The 21,049-nt window shown below is 39.4% G+C and overlaps 1 protein-coding gene across 5 annotated transcripts in view; it reads right to left on the bottom strand.

Annotated features, from left to right (window-relative positions):
* Positions 1 to 21,049, bottom strand: part of Ralgapa1 (Ral GTPase activating protein catalytic subunit alpha 1) — a 220,028-nt gene that overhangs the window by 146,644 nt on the left and 52,335 nt on the right. For all 5 annotated transcript variants that reach the window (XM_057782719.1, XM_057782722.1, XM_057782720.1 and 2 more), the window contains exons 8-10: positions 15,443 to 15,581; positions 14,150 to 14,358; positions 3,979 to 4,218 (exon numbers count right to left, since the gene is read on the bottom strand). In XM_057782719.1, the coding sequence (XP_057638702.1) occupies positions 3,979 to 4,218; positions 14,150 to 14,358; positions 15,443 to 15,581 (588 nt within the window). The remainder of the gene's footprint in view (positions 1 to 3,978; positions 4,219 to 14,149; positions 14,359 to 15,442; positions 15,582 to 21,049) is intronic.

Genomic DNA, 21,049 nt, shown 5'->3' with positions numbered 1-21,049 from the left:
ATATACAAAGAACTCAAGAAAGTGGACACCAAAAGTTCACATAATCCAGAAAAAAAAAATGGAGTACAGACCTAAACAGAGAACTCTCAACACAGGAATCTAAAATGGCTGAAAGACACTTAAGGAAATATTCAATATTCTTAGTCGTCAGAGAAATGCAAATTAAAACAACTCTGACATTCCATCTTTCACCTGTAAGAATGGCCAAGATCAAAAACACTGATGACAAGCCGGGCGGTGGTGGCGCACGCCTTTAATCCCAGCACTCGGGAGGCAGAGGCAGGCGGATCTCTGTGAGTTCGAGACCAGCCTGGTCTACAAGAGCCAGTTCCAGGACAGGCTCCAAAACCACAGAGAAACCCTGTCTCGAAAAAGCAAAAAAAAAAAAAAAAAAAAAAAAACCACTGATGATGACAACTTATGCTGAAGAGGTTGTGGGGAAAGGGAACACTTCTGCATTGCTGGTGGGAATGCAAGCTAGTGCGGCCCCTTTGGATGTCAGCGTGGCGATTTCTCAGAAATTAGGAAACAATTTTCCTCAAGACCCAGCAATACCACTTTGGGGTATATATCCAAAGGATGTTCAATTGTACCACAAGGACATGAGCTCAACTATGTTCAGAGCAGCATTGTTTGATTCATAGCCAGAACCTGGAAACAACCTAAATGCCCCTCGACTGAAGAATGGATAAGGAAAATGTGGTACATTTACACAATGGAGTATACACAGCAGAAGAAAATAACGACAGCTTGACTTTTGCAGGAAAATGGATGGAGCTAGAAAACATTATTTTGAGTGAGGTAACCCAGACACAGAAAGACAATTATCACATATACTCACTCATAGGTGGTTTTTTAAACATAAAGCAAAGAAAGCCAGCCCACAAACCACAATCCCAGAGAACTTAAACAACAATGAAGACATTAAGAGAGACTTACATAGATCTAATCTACATGAGAAGTAGAAAGTAGAAAAAGACAAGATCTCCTGAGTAAATTGGGAGCATGGGGACCTTGGGGGAGGGCTGAAGAGGGGAAGGGAGGGGAGCAGAAAAAAGGTAGAGCTCAATAAATATCAATTAAAAATGTAGAAGAAACTAGGAATAGAAGGAACATGTCTCAACATAATAAAGGTAAAATATGACAAACTTATAGTCAACAAAATGCTAAATGATGGAAAACTTAGCAACATTTCCACCAAGACAAGAATTAAGAATTTCTGCTATTCAATATAGTGTTTGAAGACTTAACTAGAGCAGTAAGACAAAATGAAGTAAAAAGGCTATAAATAGGAAAGGATTAAGTCAATGTGTCCTTATTTCATTTGATTGATTCTATATGTAGCAGTGTCCTAGACTTTAGCACAGATGACTCGATGATAGAAGTGTGACTGTAAAACTCAGTACATGGACAACACCACCTGCCAAAACTAAAAGAAAGACCTAACCCACTAATGTGTATAGTTCTTGGAAAGTCTCTAAATGTACTAACCTAGCTTTCTGGCTTCTGTAGTTCTACTTCTGGCTAATAGTTTTCATTAACCAAGACATGATTTTTGTGCTTAAAAGTTCAGCCTGAGAAAGGCCTGGGTCTACACTGGGATTCCGAACACATAGTATGTTCACTGGCCGACTAATCCAAGATTTCTATCGGTTTAAATCCATTTGTAAGCAGTGGTCTCTGGTGTATACCCCACAGCACTACACCCGAGACTCAAAAGAATCTACCAGAAAACTCTCAGCGCTGATGAGCATTTTCAGTAACAAGCAAAGACTCAAATTTAACATACAAAATCAGTAGCCTCCCTATAAACCAATGATAAACACACTGAGAATAAATCCCATTCACAATAGTCCCCCCCCCACACACAAACTTATGAATAAATCTAACCAAGAAGAAAGTGGCTCTTCCTACAGAGTGAGTTCTAAGCCAGCCATGGATACAGAGTGAGAATCTCTATCAAAAAGGGGAAAAAAGTACAAAAAACAAAAATAAAAAACAACTAGATAGACAAGATAACCCACTGATGCAATATTCTAAGTCTGTTGTGAGTAACCACTTGCTTTCTAACTGGGTTTGATGCCTGCTTCATAAGAAGTTCACATCTGGTATTGTAAACCCATTCAAATGCCTAGGTTAGGGAAATCATAAACTCTAGATGGGAGGCTATTGCTGTCATTCTGGTAAATAAGATATGTCTATAAAACTATCCCTGTGCCCCTTTTATGAGACAGGATTTCACTAGACCCGGCTGGCCCAACTCTGAGAGATCCACCTGCTTCTGTCTGGCCTGCCAGCTTCTACCTCCCATGTTCTGGAATTTGAAGTCATGAACCACCAAATTTGGTCCTGAAATTATTCTTTAAATAACTATGTTTATACTCACAGGTTAGCGCTACTAGGGTAGTCAGAAATACTTTGTACAGAGGTCAGCAATGACTGCAAAGAGCCATAACTAGTCAAGGACAGGGAATAAATGACTATGAAATGGCCAGGTACAATGTGACTCTATAACACCTCCCCATGGAGAATATACAGAAAGAGGGCAGAAAGAATGTAAGAGGTGAGTGGGAGGTATACAATTGTGGAACACTGACTTCCAGGAATGCCGTGGTTGTCACACTCCTTAACTCTCAGTAGCTCTGATAACCTCCACAAGATCTGCCTAAGACTAGGCTGGTCAACATCCTGTCATTGAGCAGGGAAAGAGTCATGGGCCCCCACCTTGCTCTGAAGATTTATACACAATAAAGGGTTGCGGGGGAGGGAGAAACATTTTCTTCAGTGGTATAACCACAGTTTACTCCCATAAATGAACAACTGTAATGAAACTAGACATTAGAAGGAGGAGAGATAGCTGAGATGAGGAAGGGGGAGAGCACAAGTGGGAGGGTACAAAAGAGAGTAACAGAGGACTATGACATGTATATGTCCACGCTTGAAAATGTCATAATGAGCGTCTATTTTAGCTTACAATTCCAGGTATAGCCCACTGCTGCTAGAAAGTCATTGACAGCAGGAGCTGGACCAGTTAGTCATAGCACAGTTAGGAGCAGAGAGGAAAGAAGCATGCATACTTCCAGCACTGAGCTCTCTTTCCTTACACCTACACAGTTCAGTACAGTAGCCCAAAGAATCATGTCCACATGGGGCTGGCTGCTCCTGTATCAGTTATCATCAAAACAAGCCACCATGCCCACCGGCCACCTGATCTAGACCATTCATCAGATCCTCTTCCCAGATAACTCTAGGCTGTGTCGGGCTGACAACTAATTATCACAGTGTCTGACCAGTTTATAGTGACTTCACACAAGCCAAAGTCATCTGGGAAGAAGGAACCTCAGGTGAGGAAATCCCTGTACCGAACCGGCCTGTGAACAGGCCTGTGCTGCGTTTTCCTGGTTAGTAACTAATGCAGGAGGACACAGCCACACCTAGAGTGCTGTAAGAAAGCAGGCTGAGCACAAGCCACGGGAGCAGGCAGTAAGTAGCAACAACATCCCATGGCCTCTGTATCAGCTCTTGCATTCAAGTTCCTGTTCTGAGTTTCAGCCCTGACTTCTCTGGTTATGGACTACAAGTTATAAATAAGCCCCTTCCTCCCCAGGTTACCTTTGGTGTCACGGGGTTTTATCACAGCAACAGAAATCCTAAGACGCACAGTGAATAATTACAAACTATTTGGATAATTTAGGGAATATGAAGGGGAGGAAAAAAGAAAGGAACGGTGAGGGTGCAACGCCAGTAGAGCATGTGTTCTGTACGCACAAATCTCTGTGTTTCACTACGGGAAGAAAACAACAAGCGAGAAATAGGAGGAGAAAGGGGAAATGTAGAGGATTTTCAAATAAGTTTAAAAAACTTAAAATTAACTTTAAAAATCTTTATAGAATCATTTTTAAATAGCTAAACATCAATATATTCAGTAATAATGACATAATTTTCATTATAATCTGAAACTGTTCCCATGTATTTTACCTGACGAAATATCTCTGTGACAAAGTTTACATTGCTTCTTTTGGATGAAAACACTCTGCGAACAATCTCGATGTCCGTGAGATGCTCTTCGTCAATGCTGCAGAGACTAGAAGAGCTAGGCTCTCGCTCCGTTAGAGTGCTTGTATTAGAATGAGACTGCTCTGGCTCGGTAGTTTTGTCTGCTTTATCAACATTATCATTTTTGTTTTCTTCTCTGGATACCAAACTAGCAGCTGCTCTCTAAAATGAAAACAAAAATGAAAGATATCATTATCACTCAACTCAATGTTTTGCTTTTAGTAAATACTAGCATACCCCAAGGCCACATCCAACACTGTTAAAAGCCAGATAAACAATTACAATCCATGCTGAAAAATTAAGCAGAAATGCAGATAATACCTAAGTGACAGAGGAAAAACTCAAAATGTGTAATAACAAATCATCTACATACCCTTAATTAAACTGAGGTAATTCAATTAAGTCATCAATTAAACCCACACGAAAAAACTTTCAACACACAGTCACAGAGAGGAAGCTCAGGTCTTTAAGAACGAATAAATAACTGACAAGAAAATAGCACCAGGCTATTTATTTCACAATGCTAAGTATTTAAACTTTCCTGAAGCAGAACAAGAGGAGTGTGGGGACTGCAGACCACCAGACCCTGAATTTCCTGTAAACAATTGTTTCCCTCTTCTCTGAGCAGGAGACCCTGATAGCAGAGGAGTGGTTTCTGATGGGTCTGCAGCTGAAAGATCCTGAGAGCTGGGGCGTGGCCAGAGCACTATACAAGCTACCCCTGAAAATAATAATGGCATTTTTGTTTCAACGGTGACCCATGTCTCTGTCTCTATATGTGTGTGTGTGTTTGACTCACGAACTGTCTCTCCTAGTGCAGACGCTGCACTACAGGGGTGGTACCGTAGTACACGTAGTAGTATCGACAGTACAGAGGGAAGGAAGCAAGATTCATGACAGAAAACAAAGAAATAAAATTAAGAGAAATCTTGGGAATTTTGAGAAAACGCTATTCACTATAATAACAGAATACTCATCAAGCCTGGAGACCATAATTAACCTGATCAAACTGGTTTCTTACCAGAAATGCAGGGATGGCTCCACATATATAAATAAATAAACAAACATAATTCAGCACAAAAACAGACTAAAAGACAAAACTATGTGATCATCCCATTAGACAAAATCCAACATTTTGCCTTTGACAAAATCCAACATTACTTCATGATAAAAGTTCTGGAGAGACTAGGGATACAAAGAATATACCTCAACATAATAAAGGCAATTTACAGTAACCGCACAGCCAATGTTAACCTAAATGGAGACAATACCAAAGCACTTCCACTAAAATCAGGAACACGACAAGGATGTCAACTCTCTATACCAATTCATATAGTACTTAAAGTTTTAGCTAGAGCAATAAAACAACTGAAGGAGATCAAGGAGATACAAATAGGAAAGGGAAAAATTCAAGTATTTTTATTTGTAGATTATATGATTTCTATATATAAAAGACCCAAAGAACTCCACCAGGAGACTTATACAGCTGCTAAACACTTAAGCAAAATAGCAGGATACAAAATTAACACACAAAAATCAGTAGTCTTCTTATATATAAATGAAAACAGGGAACAGTACCTTTACAATAGTCTATATATATAAATTATATATATATATATAGTAATAACTCTAAACAAGCAAGTGAAAGACTTCTATAATAAAAGCGTTAAGACACTGAAGACATCAGAAGATAAGAAGACTTCCCATGCTCTACCAAAGAACTCCTACAGCTGATAAATAACTTCAGTGATGTGTCATGTTACAAGATCAACTCAAAAAAATCAGTAGCCCTCCTATACACAAAGGATAGAGAAGCAGAGAGGGAATTCAGAGAAACTTCACCTTTTATGATAGCCACAAATAGCATAAAGTATCTTGGGGTAACTCTATTTGACAAGAACTTTAAGTCTTTGAAGAAAGAAATTGAAGAGGACACCAGAAAATAGAAGGATCTCTCATGCTCTTGGATGGGTAGAATCAACATAGTAAAAAATGGCAATTCTTTCCATTGTGGTTGCACAAGTTTGCATTCCCACCAGCAATGGATGAGTGTACCCCTTACTCCACATCCTCTCCAACAAAGGCTATCATTGGTGTTTTTGATTTTAGCCATTCTGACAGGTGTAAGATGGTATCTCAAAGTTGTTTTGATTTGCATTTCCCTGATCGCTAAGGAGGTTGAACATGACCTTAAGTGTCTTTTGGCCATTTGAACTTCTTCTGTTGAGAATTCTCTGTTCAGTTCAGTGCCCCATTTTTTAATTGGAAAGCAGTGTGACGGTTTCTCAGGAAATTTGGGATCAACCTACCCCAGGACCCAGCAATACCACTCTTGGGAATATACCCAAGAGATGCCCTATCATACTACAAAAGTATTTGTTCAACTACGTTCATAGCAGCATTATTTGTAATAGCCAGAACCTGGAAACAACCTAGATGCCTTTCCATGGAAGAATGGATGAAGAAAGCGTGGAATATATACATATTAGAGTACTACTCAGTGGTAAAAAAAAAACAATGACTTCTTGAATTTTGCATGCAAATAAATGGAAATAGAAAACACTATCCTGAGTGAGGTAACCCAGACCCAAAAAGATGAACATGGGATGTACTCACTCATAATTGGTTTTTAGCCATAAATATAGGACATTGAGCCTATAATTTGCGATCGTAGAGAAGTTAAATAAGAAGGTGAACCCAAAGAAAAACATATAGTTATCCCCTGAATATTGGAAGTAGACAAGATTGCTGGGCAAAAATTGGGAACTGGGGGGTGGGGTGGGATGGGGGAAAGGGAAGATGGGGAGAGACAAGTGAGAAGGGGAGGATGCGGAGAGCTTGGGGGAATGGATGGTTGGGATAATGGAAGGATGGATATGGGAGCAGGGAAGTATATATCTTAATTAAGGGAGCCATTGTAGGGTTGATGCTAGAGGGATTCCCAGGGGTCCAGAGAGATGTCCCCAACTAAGTCCCTGGGCAGCTGAGGAGAGAGAGCCTGAAATGGCCCTATCCTATAGCCATACTGATGAATATCTTGCATATCACCATAGAACCTTCATCTGGCGATGGATGGATATAGAGACAGAGACCCACATTGGAGCAATGGACTGAGCTCCCAAGGTCCAAATGAGGAACAGAAGGAGGGAGAACATGAGCAAGGAAGTCAAGACTGTGAGGGGGGCACCCACCCACTGAGACGGTGGGGCTGATCTATTAGGAGCTCACCAAGGCCAGCTGAACTGGGACTGAAAAAGCATGGGATAAAGCCGGACTCTCTGAATATGGTGGACAATGAGGGCTGCTGAGAAGCCAAGGACAATGGCACTGGGTTTTGATCCTACTGCATGTACTGGCTTTGTGAGAGGCTAGCCTGTTTGGATGCTCACCTTCCTAGACCTGGATGGAGTGGGGGAGGACCTTGGACTGCCCACAGGGCAGGAAACCCTATTGCTCTTTGGACTGGAGAGGGAGGAGGATGGGAGTGGGGTGTGAGGCGGGGAGGAGGCAGAAAATTTTAATAAAAAAATAAAATAAAATGGCAATTCTACCAAATGAGAAGCAGAAAGAGGGAGAACATGAGCAAGGAAGTCAGGACCGCGAGGGGTGCATCCCACCCACTGAGACAGTGGAGCTGATCTAATGAGAGCTCACCAAGGCCAGCTAAACTGGGACTGATGGAGCATGTGATCAAACTGGACTCTCTGAACGTGGCGGACAATGAGGGCTGACTGAGAAGCCAAGGACAATGGCACTGGGTTTTGATCCTACTGCATGTACTGGCTTTGGGGGAGCCTAGTCTGTTTGGATGCTCACCTTACTAGACCTGGATGGAGGGGGGGAGGACCTTGGACTTCCCACAGGGAGGGAACCCTGACTGCTCTTTGGACTGGAGAGGGAGGGGAGTGGAAGGAGGAGGAGGGAAGTGGGAGGAGGTGGAAATTTTTAATAATAATAATAATAATAATAATAAAGCAAAAAAATAAATAAAATAATTAAAAAGTAAAAAAAAAAGACACTGAAGACATCAGAAGATAGGAAGATTTCCCATGCTCATGGACCCATAGGATTATTGTGAAAACAGCCATCTTATTAAAAGTATCTACAAATTCAATGCAATCCCCCAAAAAGCTCAACACAATTCTTCACAGAAATTAAAACTTGATATGGAAAGACAAAAAAATTCAGTGTACCAAAACAATCATGCAAACAAAAGAACTGATAGAAGTTCATTATCCCAAAGTTCAAGTTGTACGACAGAGCTACCTTAAGAAAACCAGCATGTTATTGGCATAAAAACACACACTTATCAATGAAATTGAATTGAAGACCCAGACATAAGTCCACACACCTATGGATACTTGGTTTTTGACAAAGAAGTCAAAAATGGACATTGGAGAAAAGATCACATCTTCAACAAATGTTTCTAGTCAAGAAGAATTTAAATAGAACAATTATTTATCAGCCTGTACAAAACTCAACTCCAGATGGATCAAGGATATCAACATAAGCACGCCTTTATCCCAGCACTCGGGAGGCAAAGCAGGCGGATCTCTGGGAGTTCGAGGCCAGCCTGGTCTACAAGAGCTAGTTCCAGGGGAAGTAGACAAGATTGCTGGGCAAAAACTGGGAACTAGCGGGTGAGGTGGCTTGGGGCTAAGGGGAAATGGGATGAGAAACGTGAGAAGGGGAGGATGGGAGGAGCTTGAGGGATTGGGATGGTTAGGATATAGGAAGGATGGATACGGGAGCAGCGAAGTATATATCCTAACTAAGGGAGCCATCTTAGGGTTGGCAAGAGACTTGACTCTAGAGGGGCTTGCAGATGTCAGGGAGATGTCCCCAGCTGGTACCTTGGGCAACTGAGGAGAGGGAACCTGAAATGACCCTATCCTATACTGATGAATATCTTACATATCACCTTAGAACCTTCATCTGGCGATGGATCGAGGTAGAGACAGAGACTCAATTTGGAGCAACGGTCTGAGCTCTTAAGGTCCAAATGAGGAGTAGAAGGAGGGAGAACATGAGCAAGGAAATCAGGACCACGAGGGGTGCACCCACCCACTGTGACATTGGAACTGATTTATTGGGCGCCCACCAAGGCCAGCTGGTCTGGGACTGAATAAGCATGGGTTGAAACTGGACTCTCTGAGCATGGCGGACAATGAAGGCTGATGAGAAGCCAAGAACAATGGCACTAGGTTTCGATCCTAATACATGAACTGGCTTTGTGGGTGCTTAGCCTGTTTAGACGCTCACCTTCCTGGACTTAGATAGAAGACCTTCGTCTTCCCGCAGGGCAGGGAATTTGGACTGCTCTTCAGTATCGAGAGGGAGGGGGAATGGTGTGGGGGAGGAGAAGAAGAGTGGGGATGGGGGAGGAGATTGGGGGGAGGGGGCAATATTTGGAAGGAGGGGAGGGAAATAGGAAACGGGGAGCAGGTAGAAATTTTAATTAAAAAAAATAAAAATTAAAATTAAAAAAAAGCATAAGCACAAACACCTTGGATGTGATAAAAAAAAAATCGCTGGAAAAGTTCAAGCTCATTGGCACAGGAAATTACTTTCGGAACAGGACATTGATAACAATAAGATCAACAACTACTCAATGAGACCTCAGGAAGCTGAAAAGCAAAACACACTATCATTTCAGCAAAGTAGCAGCCTACAGAATGGGAAAACATATGATAGAGGGTTGGTATCTAAATATATATAAAGAACTAAAAATAATTAAACAAAAACACAACAACAACACAATTAAAAGTGAGATACAGAACTAAGCAGAGTTCCCAAAAGATGAATCACAAATGGTTGAAAAACACTTAAAGAAATAAATGGTCAGCCCTCTTAACAGTAAAATACAAACTAAAACTTCTTTGAGATTTCATCCTATACCAGTAGGAATGGCCAAGATCAATTAAACAAATCACATGCTGGTGTGGATGTAGGGAAACGGGAAACTTATTCACTGATAATGGGAGTGCCTACTGGTACAGTCACTATTGAAATCAGTGTGGTGGTTCCTTAGAAAGCTGGGAATCTATATAAATCAAGAGCCACCTATACCACTCTTGGCACAAGTTCTCTCGATATACAGGGCTCCATAGCCTACTACAGAGGTACTTACTCATCCATGTCCATTTACTCTATACATAATAGCCTGAAATTGTAAACAGCCTGGATGTTCATCAGCTAGTGAGTGGATAATAAAAATGTGGTACATTTATACAATGGAATACTATTCAACTGCTACAAAAATGAAAGTCACAGGTAAATGGATGGAACTAAAAAAAAAAAAATCATCCTGAGAGAGGTGACTCAAACTTTAAAAAGGCATATATTGTATGTTTCTCTTATATGTGGATGTTAGTTTTCAAACCTTCGATGTGTGTGCTACAATTCCCACAAAAATTAAGTTTTTAATATGGGAGGGACTGGGAGTAGGGGAGGATCTCCCAAGTAAGGGGAAATAGAATATAGCAGTGTGGAGAGACAAAGGGAAAACTAGAATAAGAAGATTATAGAGGGAGGGGGATGAAGGAGAAAGGTAAAGCAGGGAATATGGAGAGGAACAACTAACATTATGGCCATTTGAAAAACCATATGAAACCTACTACTGCAGAAGCTTCCTACAATCTATACATAAATGAAAAATTTAAGTGAATTCATCAAATAAGGGAGACAATGCCCCAACTAGACATCTTCTGCCACCAAAAAAAAACCTCCAGTGTAGGGACATAGCCCCACCCATTGGGGGCGTGTTCGCCTCGGGCTAATGTTTACGGATAAATCTGCCGGGCGTGAGCCCAGCAGCCCTTTTTTGTCTTTTGCTCCGCCGCGGGAACCTGTGGTCCTGTAAGTCTATTTCCTTATTAAAGCTGTATATATCTATATAATCTGTCTACATTCATTTGCTCCGCCACATTTGGCGTCCCAACGTCGGGCTATTTTGCCCCCATACTGATATGTTAAATATTGAATGTGAGTGTTCCTACCTCTATTTTGGTATGAGTATACTTATAACTTTGTCTATATTGTATTAATACTTCTACCATATTACATTGTACATTTCTACCTCTGATACTATAACATTGTTTACAGTTGAAGATCATTGTCTTCATATATTGCACAGTTGTTTATTCTTTTAGTCTTCAAAGTTAGATAGGTATTGAAAATTATATGTTTGTCATATTTATTTTTAAGTTTATCAGGTCTTTTAGTTACATAGAGATTATATTTAGTATAGATAGTATGATCTTCAGCCTCTTCAAAGAGCTGTAAAAAATGGCCTTTAATCTAACCTAAAATTTCTATGCCAAAGAGACACAATTACTCCTGGCAACACCACTCTACTCCCGAGAGAACGTTGAACACCAAAGACACTCCACTGGGAGTTTGTCTTCTTGACAAAACTGGCCTTTGGGTTAAAAAAAGCCCATACCTCAACTTCTGACAAAGATACAAAATATCCCTAAGTGGATAAAACAGGATTGTCTTATCTTGCCAAGACAGGGTAGGATAGTCCTAAGAAAGTTCCTTGCCTTTAATAATGGTATGCCAGTTATGTTAGGCCTTAGCCAAAGTTGGTTGACTCAACATTACAAACGAGACTTTGGGTGATTGCCCAGGTAGTCAGTTGTCTCTGTCAATTGTTGCACATTTTGGATATCTCTCGATTGTTAAGTAATCTTTATTCCCTTCTCAGATCTTTGACGGAGTTAAAGATTATATAATTATAGTTACTCTCTATGTTATTTAGACTCCTTGAGATAAAATGTTTAACAAAAGTTTTGTTCTCAATATTGTTTGTTATATTTATTATTTGTTATTATTGTATATAGTTGTATTTGGTTTGGTTCTATCTTATTTAGACAAAAGGGGGAGATGTAGGGACATAGCCCCACCCATTGGGGGCGTGTTCGCCTCGGGCTAATGTTTACGGATAAATCTGCCGGGCGTGAGCCCAGCAGCCCTTTTTTGTCTTTTGCTCCGCCGCGGAAACCTGTGGTCCTGTAAGTCTATTTCCTTATTAAAGCTGTATATATCTATATAATCTGTCTACATTCATTTGCTCCGCCACACTCCAGTGCCAGGAATGGATTGTACTTTAGTCACTGGCTAGAGGGACCCGATGGAAACACCCAAACATCAACGCTATTACCAAGGCTACTGGTTATTCTCCAATAACCTGATGGAAAGACCCTATTGCTGAAGACACTTACGTCATCAGTATCACCCAGCTATAACCCGACTGTAAGACATCCTGATGCAACAATGGTACAAATGTCATGGGAGTAAACAATCCTTTTCTGATTAGATTTCAGGCCGACTTCAGGAGATGGAACTCATATCTGGTACCATCTGCTCAAGTGGCCAAGAACCTAAGACCATAGAGTTCATGCTTCTAGGGGAAAAAAATCCTAATACTATGATTCTGCTACAAGTAAACAGCAATAAAATGGTTTCCAATGATACTGGCATATGGCTCTACCCATAGGTCAGTGCCTAACTCAATCCTTATCAAAGATGCTTCTTCCTGCAGTAAATGGGGGCTAACACTGAGACAGCAACTGAACAATGTGTAGAGAATGAGAGACTTCGGAGCACTCCATTCAAAATGGGATTTCTTCATCAAACCCGCCTCTCAAAGCTCAGGGATCTATTTGGAAGAAAAGGCAGAACGACTGTAAGAGCCAAAGGGGACAGATGACAGCAAGGAAACCTTATTTTCCACACAGAATAGGACTGATGCACATATGAACTCACAGAAAGCATATATAAGACTTGCACAGATTAAAGCCAGATGGAATCCCAGCACTCCGAGGTTGAAGTGGACATGGGATCCCACCTTTACCAAGAAGCTTTCTGCAGCTGATACCCGCTGGCTAAGGAATCTCACTGGCTGTATTAGCCACACCTCAGGGGGGCTCCATGGCCAGGAGAAATTGACCAATAAAAATAAACTCAATGGTATTTTTGTAGACTTTTTCTCTCATTTTGCTTTGTTTGAATTTTTTATTTTATTGGTCTTCTGCTTGTTTTTATTTTTATTTTGTAGGTGCGTGTGGTTCTTGCTTTTGTTGTTGTTTTGGGTTCGTTTGTATTAAAGAGATAGGGTAAAGAATATATAGTTAGGTGGATAGGGAAGTGGGAAGGATCTGGGAGGAAGCAGGAAAAACGAAAAATGAAATCAAAATATAATTTTTTTTCAGTAAAGGAAAGCACAGTATTAGAGGAAAAGAGAACCTGAAAAAGAAGTGTAAGGATGAAATGCTGTTGAATCAAAAAAAATAAAACAAAAAATATATATATAATTTAAAATCCTAGTTTCTCCACTGTATAGTTATGTAACATTCATTTATATTTTTAGACTCAGTGTCTGTTGAAAATGGAAGCATTTGGGCCAGATTTCAAATCTGTATTCTTTGACTGTTTAAAATGTAAAAAGAATGAGGTTGGAAGATAAATCAGTAGGTAAACTGATGGTTATGAAAGCATGAGAATCAGAGTTAAATTAAACTTACCATACCCTGAAAAGGGAAAAACATCACACAAAGGTTCAGTACTATCTCCAAACTTCAGGGATACAAGGATCTTCAAACCTATGCTCTATGAATAAAGGAGACTATTTTCTATTAAACTTCTGTGATAATACAGGACTAAAATTACCATCTATATCCCCCAGGCTTTCTTAACTTTTTAAAGAAGAATTTTAGGTATTTATTATACAAACTTTATTTTCCATTAAGAAATTAATACTAATTTTTATTCTCCTTTTTTTTTTCCATTTTTGGAACAGGATTTCTCTGTTTATCCCTGGCTGTCCTAGAACTCGCTCTGTAGACCAGGCTGAACTCCAACTCAGAGATCTGCCTGCCTCTGCCTCCCAAGTGCTAGGATTAAAGGAATGTGTCACCACAACCCAGCTAATACTATTTCTACAATAATAATGGTTAAAGTTTGAGTTATGAGATAGATTTATGCAAATAAGCTATCTCTAGCATCTATTCTAAACATGCTGTATAACTAAGGCATATGAATTCTGGAAGCCATTTCTAACTTTAACAGCCTTGCTTTATTTGTATATTACCTGAATATTCTTTGGCAAAACTTCACCTTCCATCCCAGGAATATTAGGTCCTGAATGTGGTTTTGGCTCAAGCCAGAAAGAAACCAGCCAACGAATGACAATAACCCGAGCTTGGATGAAAGGCTCTTTTGTACAATATATTGCTTCATTGGTTTCAGCATCCTTCTTTATCATCACATAATGAGGCTTTGGTCTGATCTGTGGGATATCTATGTGAAAAATAGAAAGCAAAACATAAAATGAAAAATGCAATTACTCTTAGCTAAGCCTACATTTTTAAACTCTTAGGAGATATTCTGACACTACACTGGTTTTAGAAGTGTTAATTAAAAAATAATCATTTTATAATGTGAGATGCTAGTTGAGAACCTAGAAGAATGAACCATATATTAGACTAATATATAAAAGTATGACTTTTCCAAAATACCATTAATCCCAGCACTCACAAAGCAGAGGCAGGTGGATCTCTAAGTTCAAGGCCACCCTAGTCTACAGAGCAAGTTCCAGGACAGCCTGATTGGTTACACAGAGAAACCTTATCTTGAAAACAAACAAAAAAACATTCAATGAGATGGTCATGATGGCAACACCTGAGTCTGCTAGTTGCCCGAATTTGCCACATCCTTCTTCAAAATAGATTTTCTACACACAGCCTTATCTCTTCCTCTCATAGACAGATTGCCCAGGTCTATCAAGATTTGTACACAAGACTCTAATGCAGGCTCCAACAGGTCACTTGGCAAAACCACAAAAAATTGGACAAGAAATGACAAAAATAAACAATTTAACAATTTCTACAATTTGATTGTTCACTGAACCCTTGAGAAATCGTAGGAAAACAAATTCACAATATAAATTTTAATGTTCGGCATGATAGCACATACCTGTAATCCCAGCACTCAGAAGGCTGAGACAGGAAGATCACAAACCTGGGACGAGTCTGGGTCTGAGATATTGGGCTATGTATCAAGTTCCAGACCAACTTAGGCAGCTTACCAATTCTGATCAAAATTTAAAAAAGAAAAGAAAAAAGTACACACACACCCTAATGATCATAAAAACATGAGAATTCAATTTAATCTACTGCTAACTCCAATGGATGATATCCAGAGAGTAAACTTTTATTGAAACCTTTCCATTCTCAGTAAAAATTTGTTACCACAAATGCACTTTCATTATGAATCTGGGTATAGAATCAATACAAATGGTCAGTTTTCTGTAAGTAAATACCAACTTTACACTGACATTCTATTCTTATGTGTGTTCTTTTATAAAATTCAGAATTATACCTACCAAGTACAGGATGATATAAACTATTCTCCTTGCAGATGTTTGGGAAAATATAAGGCAAGTAAAACTTCTTAAAATGTGAAAACAAAAATGAAAATCCCCTTTCTTGGTTTTCTTTGTTCTTCCATTCTAAACTTTTTACCTAAAAATAAATGATATTGTTAGAATCATTACAATACAGAATCTCTTGAATATAGTTTAGCTGTTATAAACAAGCTTATAGAGGTTATAATATATTGAACCTTTTAGACTATGAACATCATAATATATTGCAAATGTTATTCTTCATTTTATTAACATACAAAGTGGTTTCACTACACAATTTTCATACATACACATATAATGTGCTTTAATTATAATCCATCCTTTAAAATTGGTCTATATAAAACTGTATTACATATATTTTTTAAATTCTTACACTAAATTGTATATTGCAAAATTGTGAAAATGACTTGTTTGGCTGTATTAATGACAAATACAGTAATGTTCTTTCCTCTCTATCTCTTCCTGGGTAACTGTGATCGACGACAGAGGTATATATGGCCATGATTATGTGTGTGTGCATTCACAGTGGTAGTAGGCAAGTGCAGATATCAAAACCCAAGAACAGGAAGCAGGTTATACATGAAAGGCAGCAACTCAGTGGAGACTTTGAGAATGAGATGTCTACAGATTGTTCATGCAACGTAGAGGAAGACACAGAGTAATAATACTCCATTTTGGACTTCCAGCAAAATCAGAAAGATACCTACGAAGGAGTCTGCAAAGGCCCAAGGTAAATTATTGGAGCCCAGACAAGTTAAGGAGAATGTCTGCAATGCATGGAAATGGTATTTGGGTAAATATAATCACTTTTAAGAAGGCTAACTAAATAATATATTGAGAATATGAGACAAGTTTGTCACAAAGGAAAAGATGGACCAAAGGGGATAGATGTGTGTATACATATTTTTATTTATTTATTAAAGATTTCTGCCTCCCTCCCCGCCACCGCCTCCCATTTCCCTCCTCCTCCCCCAATCAAGTCCCCTCCCTCGTCAGCCCTAAGAGCAATCAGTGTTCCCTGCCCTGTGGGAAGTCCAAGGACCACCCACCTCCATCCAGGTCTAGTAAGGTGAGCATCCAAACTGCCTAGACTCCCACAAAGCCAGTACGTGCAGTAGGATCAAAAACCCATTGCCATTGTTCTTGAGTTCTCGGTAGTCCTCATTGCCCGCTATGTTCAGCGAGTCTGGTTTTATCCCATGCTTTTTCAGACCCCGGCCAGCTGGCCTTGGTGAGTTCCCGATAGAACATCCCCATTGTCTCAGTGTGTGGGTGCACCCCTCGCGGTCCTGAGGTCTTTGCTCATGCTCTCTCTCCTTCTGCTCCTGATTTGGACCTTGAGATTTCAGTTCGGTGCTCCAATGTGGGTCTCTGTCTCTATCTCCTTTCATCGCCTGATGAAAGTTAATATTCAGGAGGATGCCTATATGTTTTTCTTTGGGTTCACCTTCTTATTTAGTTTCTCTAGGATCACGAATTATAGGCTCAATGTCCTTTATTTATGGCTAGAAACCAAATATGAGTGAGTACATCCCATGTTCCTCTTTTTGGGTCTGGCTTACCTCACTCAGGATAGTGTTTTCTATTTCCGTCCATTTGTATGCAAAATTCAAGAAGTACATATTTATTCTTTGACTTTAGTCTTTAAGAGGATGCAGAAATAGCAACACTCAGTACTGATAGTAATGAGAAATCCAAGTACCTAGATACTAGATTTCAAGCAGGAGCCTCCAGAGATGGCAAAGGAAAGTAAAAGACAAAACTGTAACAGTAAAGAATTATACTGGATGGAGCACTTTTAATTACAGCACTCAAGACGCAGAGGCAAGTGAAATACTACGAGTTCAAGGCCAGCCTGATCTACACAGGAGTTCCAAGACGACAGACTCTGATTCAAAACAAACAAATTTAATAACAGAAAAAAAGGATCTACGAGAACGAAAAGAATTATACTGAGGAAGAACAAGACGGCTCAGTGGGTAAAGGTACTGCCACCAAGACAGCTCAGTGGGTAAAGGTACTGCGGCCAAGATGGTTCAGTGGGTAAAGGTACTGCCGCCAAGTCTAGAAACCCGTGTTCAATCCTCTAGGACACACATGGTTGAAGAAAACAATCCTGTTCTCCGACCTCCACATCTGCATCATGGACACCCCTTGCCTCCCTCCAATGAAATAAATAAAAATGCAACAAATTTTTAAAAGAATATTATTAGAGACAATGGAAAATAAGTAGGGAAGGGAGAAAACCTTTGCAGATAATTCCTGGCATACATGAATGTAGAGGCCATGACAGCATTATTTTTCTTTTCTTTTCTTTCTTTCTTTCTTTCTTTCTTTTTTTTTTTTTTTTTTTTTTTGTGGGTATGCCACGTTAAACAGCCTTACACCCTTGGGTTTCATTTGTAATCTGAGAGTCTGGTTGTACTAAATTGCCGAGGTGTTTTAAAAAGCTAAAATGACATAACATATCTCATAAGCTTTCAATTGGCATTACGACAAGCTACCACACACATGCTGAATAAAAGCAACACAGATTAATCACCTTCCACTCTGTGAAAGGATTATTTTACAATGTTGGCTAAAAAAAGGAAATATTCAAATATCCCAACAGATACACACTTAGCATATACACATAATAAAAAGAAACAACTGATTATGCTAAAACATGAATGAATTTGTAAAGCATTTTCTAATTTGTAAAAGAAGCAGGTCAAAAAAGAATACACTGTGTGAATCCATTTTGACTTCACCAAATGAATTCATTTATTTGAAATGTTAGATAAGCAAAAATATTAGTGTTTTCCTAGAGCAGAACATGAAGTGACACTGGAATAAGACTCTTAACAGGCTTGAGATTTTATTTTACAAGAGGAAATTAAAATATTTCAAAACTGCATGTAACAACAGCAGGACAGTCCTTAAGAACATCCCACTACACTGCATATTCCATGTGACAGCTAGGCTGCATGTCCATGACAGCTCAATAAGCCACACTCAGACAGTTACGAGTTGGCAACCATCATAATAAAAATTCAGCCAGATGGCTGGGCAGTGGTGGCATATGCCTTTAATTTCAGCACTGGGGAGGCAGAGGCAGATGGATCACTGTGAGTTCAAGGCTAGCCTGGTCTACAAAGAGAGTTCTGGGACAGCCAGGGCTGTTACAGAGAGAAAAACTCTGTCTCAAGGAAAAAAAAAATTCAGCCAGAAGCCTTAAATAGATACTAAAACTATGAGTAAAATTTCGAAGAGGTTACATAATTAGAATGTATTTCCCCCAAATATTGACTGATAAAAGGAAAAATAGTATTAATAGTATTATCACATTTGAAAAGCCTGGCAGATACCACCTTAATAAAAACATCAAGATCTACATACAGATGTACATGAATTCACTCAAAAAGACCCAGAGATCTCAAAAATAATCATTAAATTATAAGACTAAAAAATTAGAAAAATATCTTTTTGACACTGAAGTAGAAAAAGATTTTTTTCTTTTATTCCTTAGGGTATGGGGTGGGAGTGGGGTCTTGCTATATAGCCTTGGCTGGCCTGGAACTCACAATTTAGAACACACTGGCATACAACTCTTAAGAGAGCCACCTGTTGCTATTCCCACTGCTGGAATTAAAGGGGTGTGCCATTTATCCTAGCAAGATCTTTTTTCTCCTTGAGAGCAGCATCAAAAATCTGGTTTATAAAAGGAAAAAGGCTTAATTTCTTATACTTTGTCAAATTAAAAGGTATCTCTTCTTCAAAAGAAAATAGGGCAGGCAAAGTGACTCTCTGGATAAGTCTTTCCACACAATCCCGATCATCTGAGTTAAATGCCCAAATGCCCGCCAACATTATAAAGTAACTGTGGTATTTCTGTATGACAAAATCTAAAAAACAAAATGGAAAGATACTGTGAGACAATGGTCTTGTACCCTGTAAAGATGTGTCACTTGTTTTGGTTTAATAAAACACTAATTGGCCAGTAGCCACACAGGAAGTATAGGCGAATTCTGGGAAGAGGAAAGATCCAGTCTACAGCAGTCACCCAGGCGCATGCCTCATTGATAAAAGGTACCAAGCCATGTGGCCAACACAGACAAGAATTATGGGTTAATTTAAGATATGAGTTAATAAGAAGCCTGTACTAATAGGCCAACTAGTTTATAATTAATGTAGGCCTCTGTGTGTTTCTTTGGGACTGAACGGCTACGGAACCAGGTGAGATAGAAACTTCCAACAACAGAAAGACCCTATTGCTGAAAACGCCACCCACTTTGGTTAAAGGTCATAGAGAAATCAGTCTCAAACTCACCAGAAAACTTTCTCCTGTTGGTTAGCTAACATATTTCTGGAAGATATTATGAAGATTGTTGTGAGGAGTGGGAGAAGACTCTGGTGGTCTTATGTAAGACTGGACCCTGAATGTTACAATGTTGAGCTGCCAGGACAGTTATGCCTACTAATGTAAGGAACAGGCATGATGTTATGGAGGCAAACAATTATTAGTGGATTAAAGGCCTGCTTCACAGGAGGGAGCTCATGTCTAGTACTATAAACCTGGTCAAAATCCCTTGACTGGAAAGATCATAGGCCCTAGTAAGGAACCCATGGTGATATTTTGCTAAATGGTTATGCAGTCAAAATGTTTTCTAAATATTAATGCTTACATCCACAGATTTCTTTTACTCTGAATCATGGTCAGAAAAGCTTTTTCTTGCCGTAACAGTTAGTAAAGAAACTAGTCAAAGTGCTAATAAGAAGTGACTGTGAATGCACAGCCATGAATGGGTCAAAATACATCCCACCCAAGGTTTACAGAACATCACAGCAGAATAGATGGAGAGAATGTAAAAGTCAAAGGATCAAGAAAACTCCAAAGGCTGAATATGTGATGGTGTCATAAAACAAGATTCAATAAATCATGACTGGCCTACAACTTCAGCATTCCAGAGGCTGAATAAGGAAGATTATGATTTGATGCCAGCCTAGGAAAGGCTATGTAGGTAGTTTCAAACTAGTATGAGGCTACAAAAGGGAGGAAGGGAGGGGGGAGAAAAAGAAAAGACGAAAAGAAAGGTCCAGCAAATGATAAAACCCAATATCAAAATTAACTGTATAAGCAATTACATCTCAATTAACCTATAAGGCAGTTTTAAAAACTCATATGATGCATAAACTTTTCAAAAAAAAAATGATGAGAGTAACAAGTGCCCATTACAGAATACTTCCTGTGTGTTGTGCCCCTTGAATCTTAGCACTTTGCACTACTGAAGGTTTAAATAGAACAGACGGTATTCTAAAAATGAGGAAACCTAAATGTAGAATGGTTAGGTAATTTAACAAAGGTCACACTAGGGAGCCATTTTAGGGTTGGCAAGAGACTTGACTCTAGAGGGGTTCCCAGGTGTCCAAAAAGATGTCCTCAGCTAGTTCCTTGGGCACCTGAGGATAGGGAACCTGAAATGAACCTATCCTATAGCCATACTGATGAATATCTTGCATATCACCATAGAACCTTCATCTGGCGATGGATGGAGATAGAGACAGAGACCCACATTGGAGCAATGG

Source organism: Chionomys nivalis, chromosome 10 (genome assembly GCF_950005125.1).
Source record: "Chionomys nivalis chromosome 10, mChiNiv1.1, whole genome shotgun sequence".
NCBI lineage: Eukaryota > Metazoa > Chordata > Mammalia > Rodentia > Cricetidae > Chionomys > Chionomys nivalis.
The sequence above is the reverse complement of the archived record's forward strand: the minus strand, read 5'-3'. Positions and strand labels throughout refer to the sequence as shown.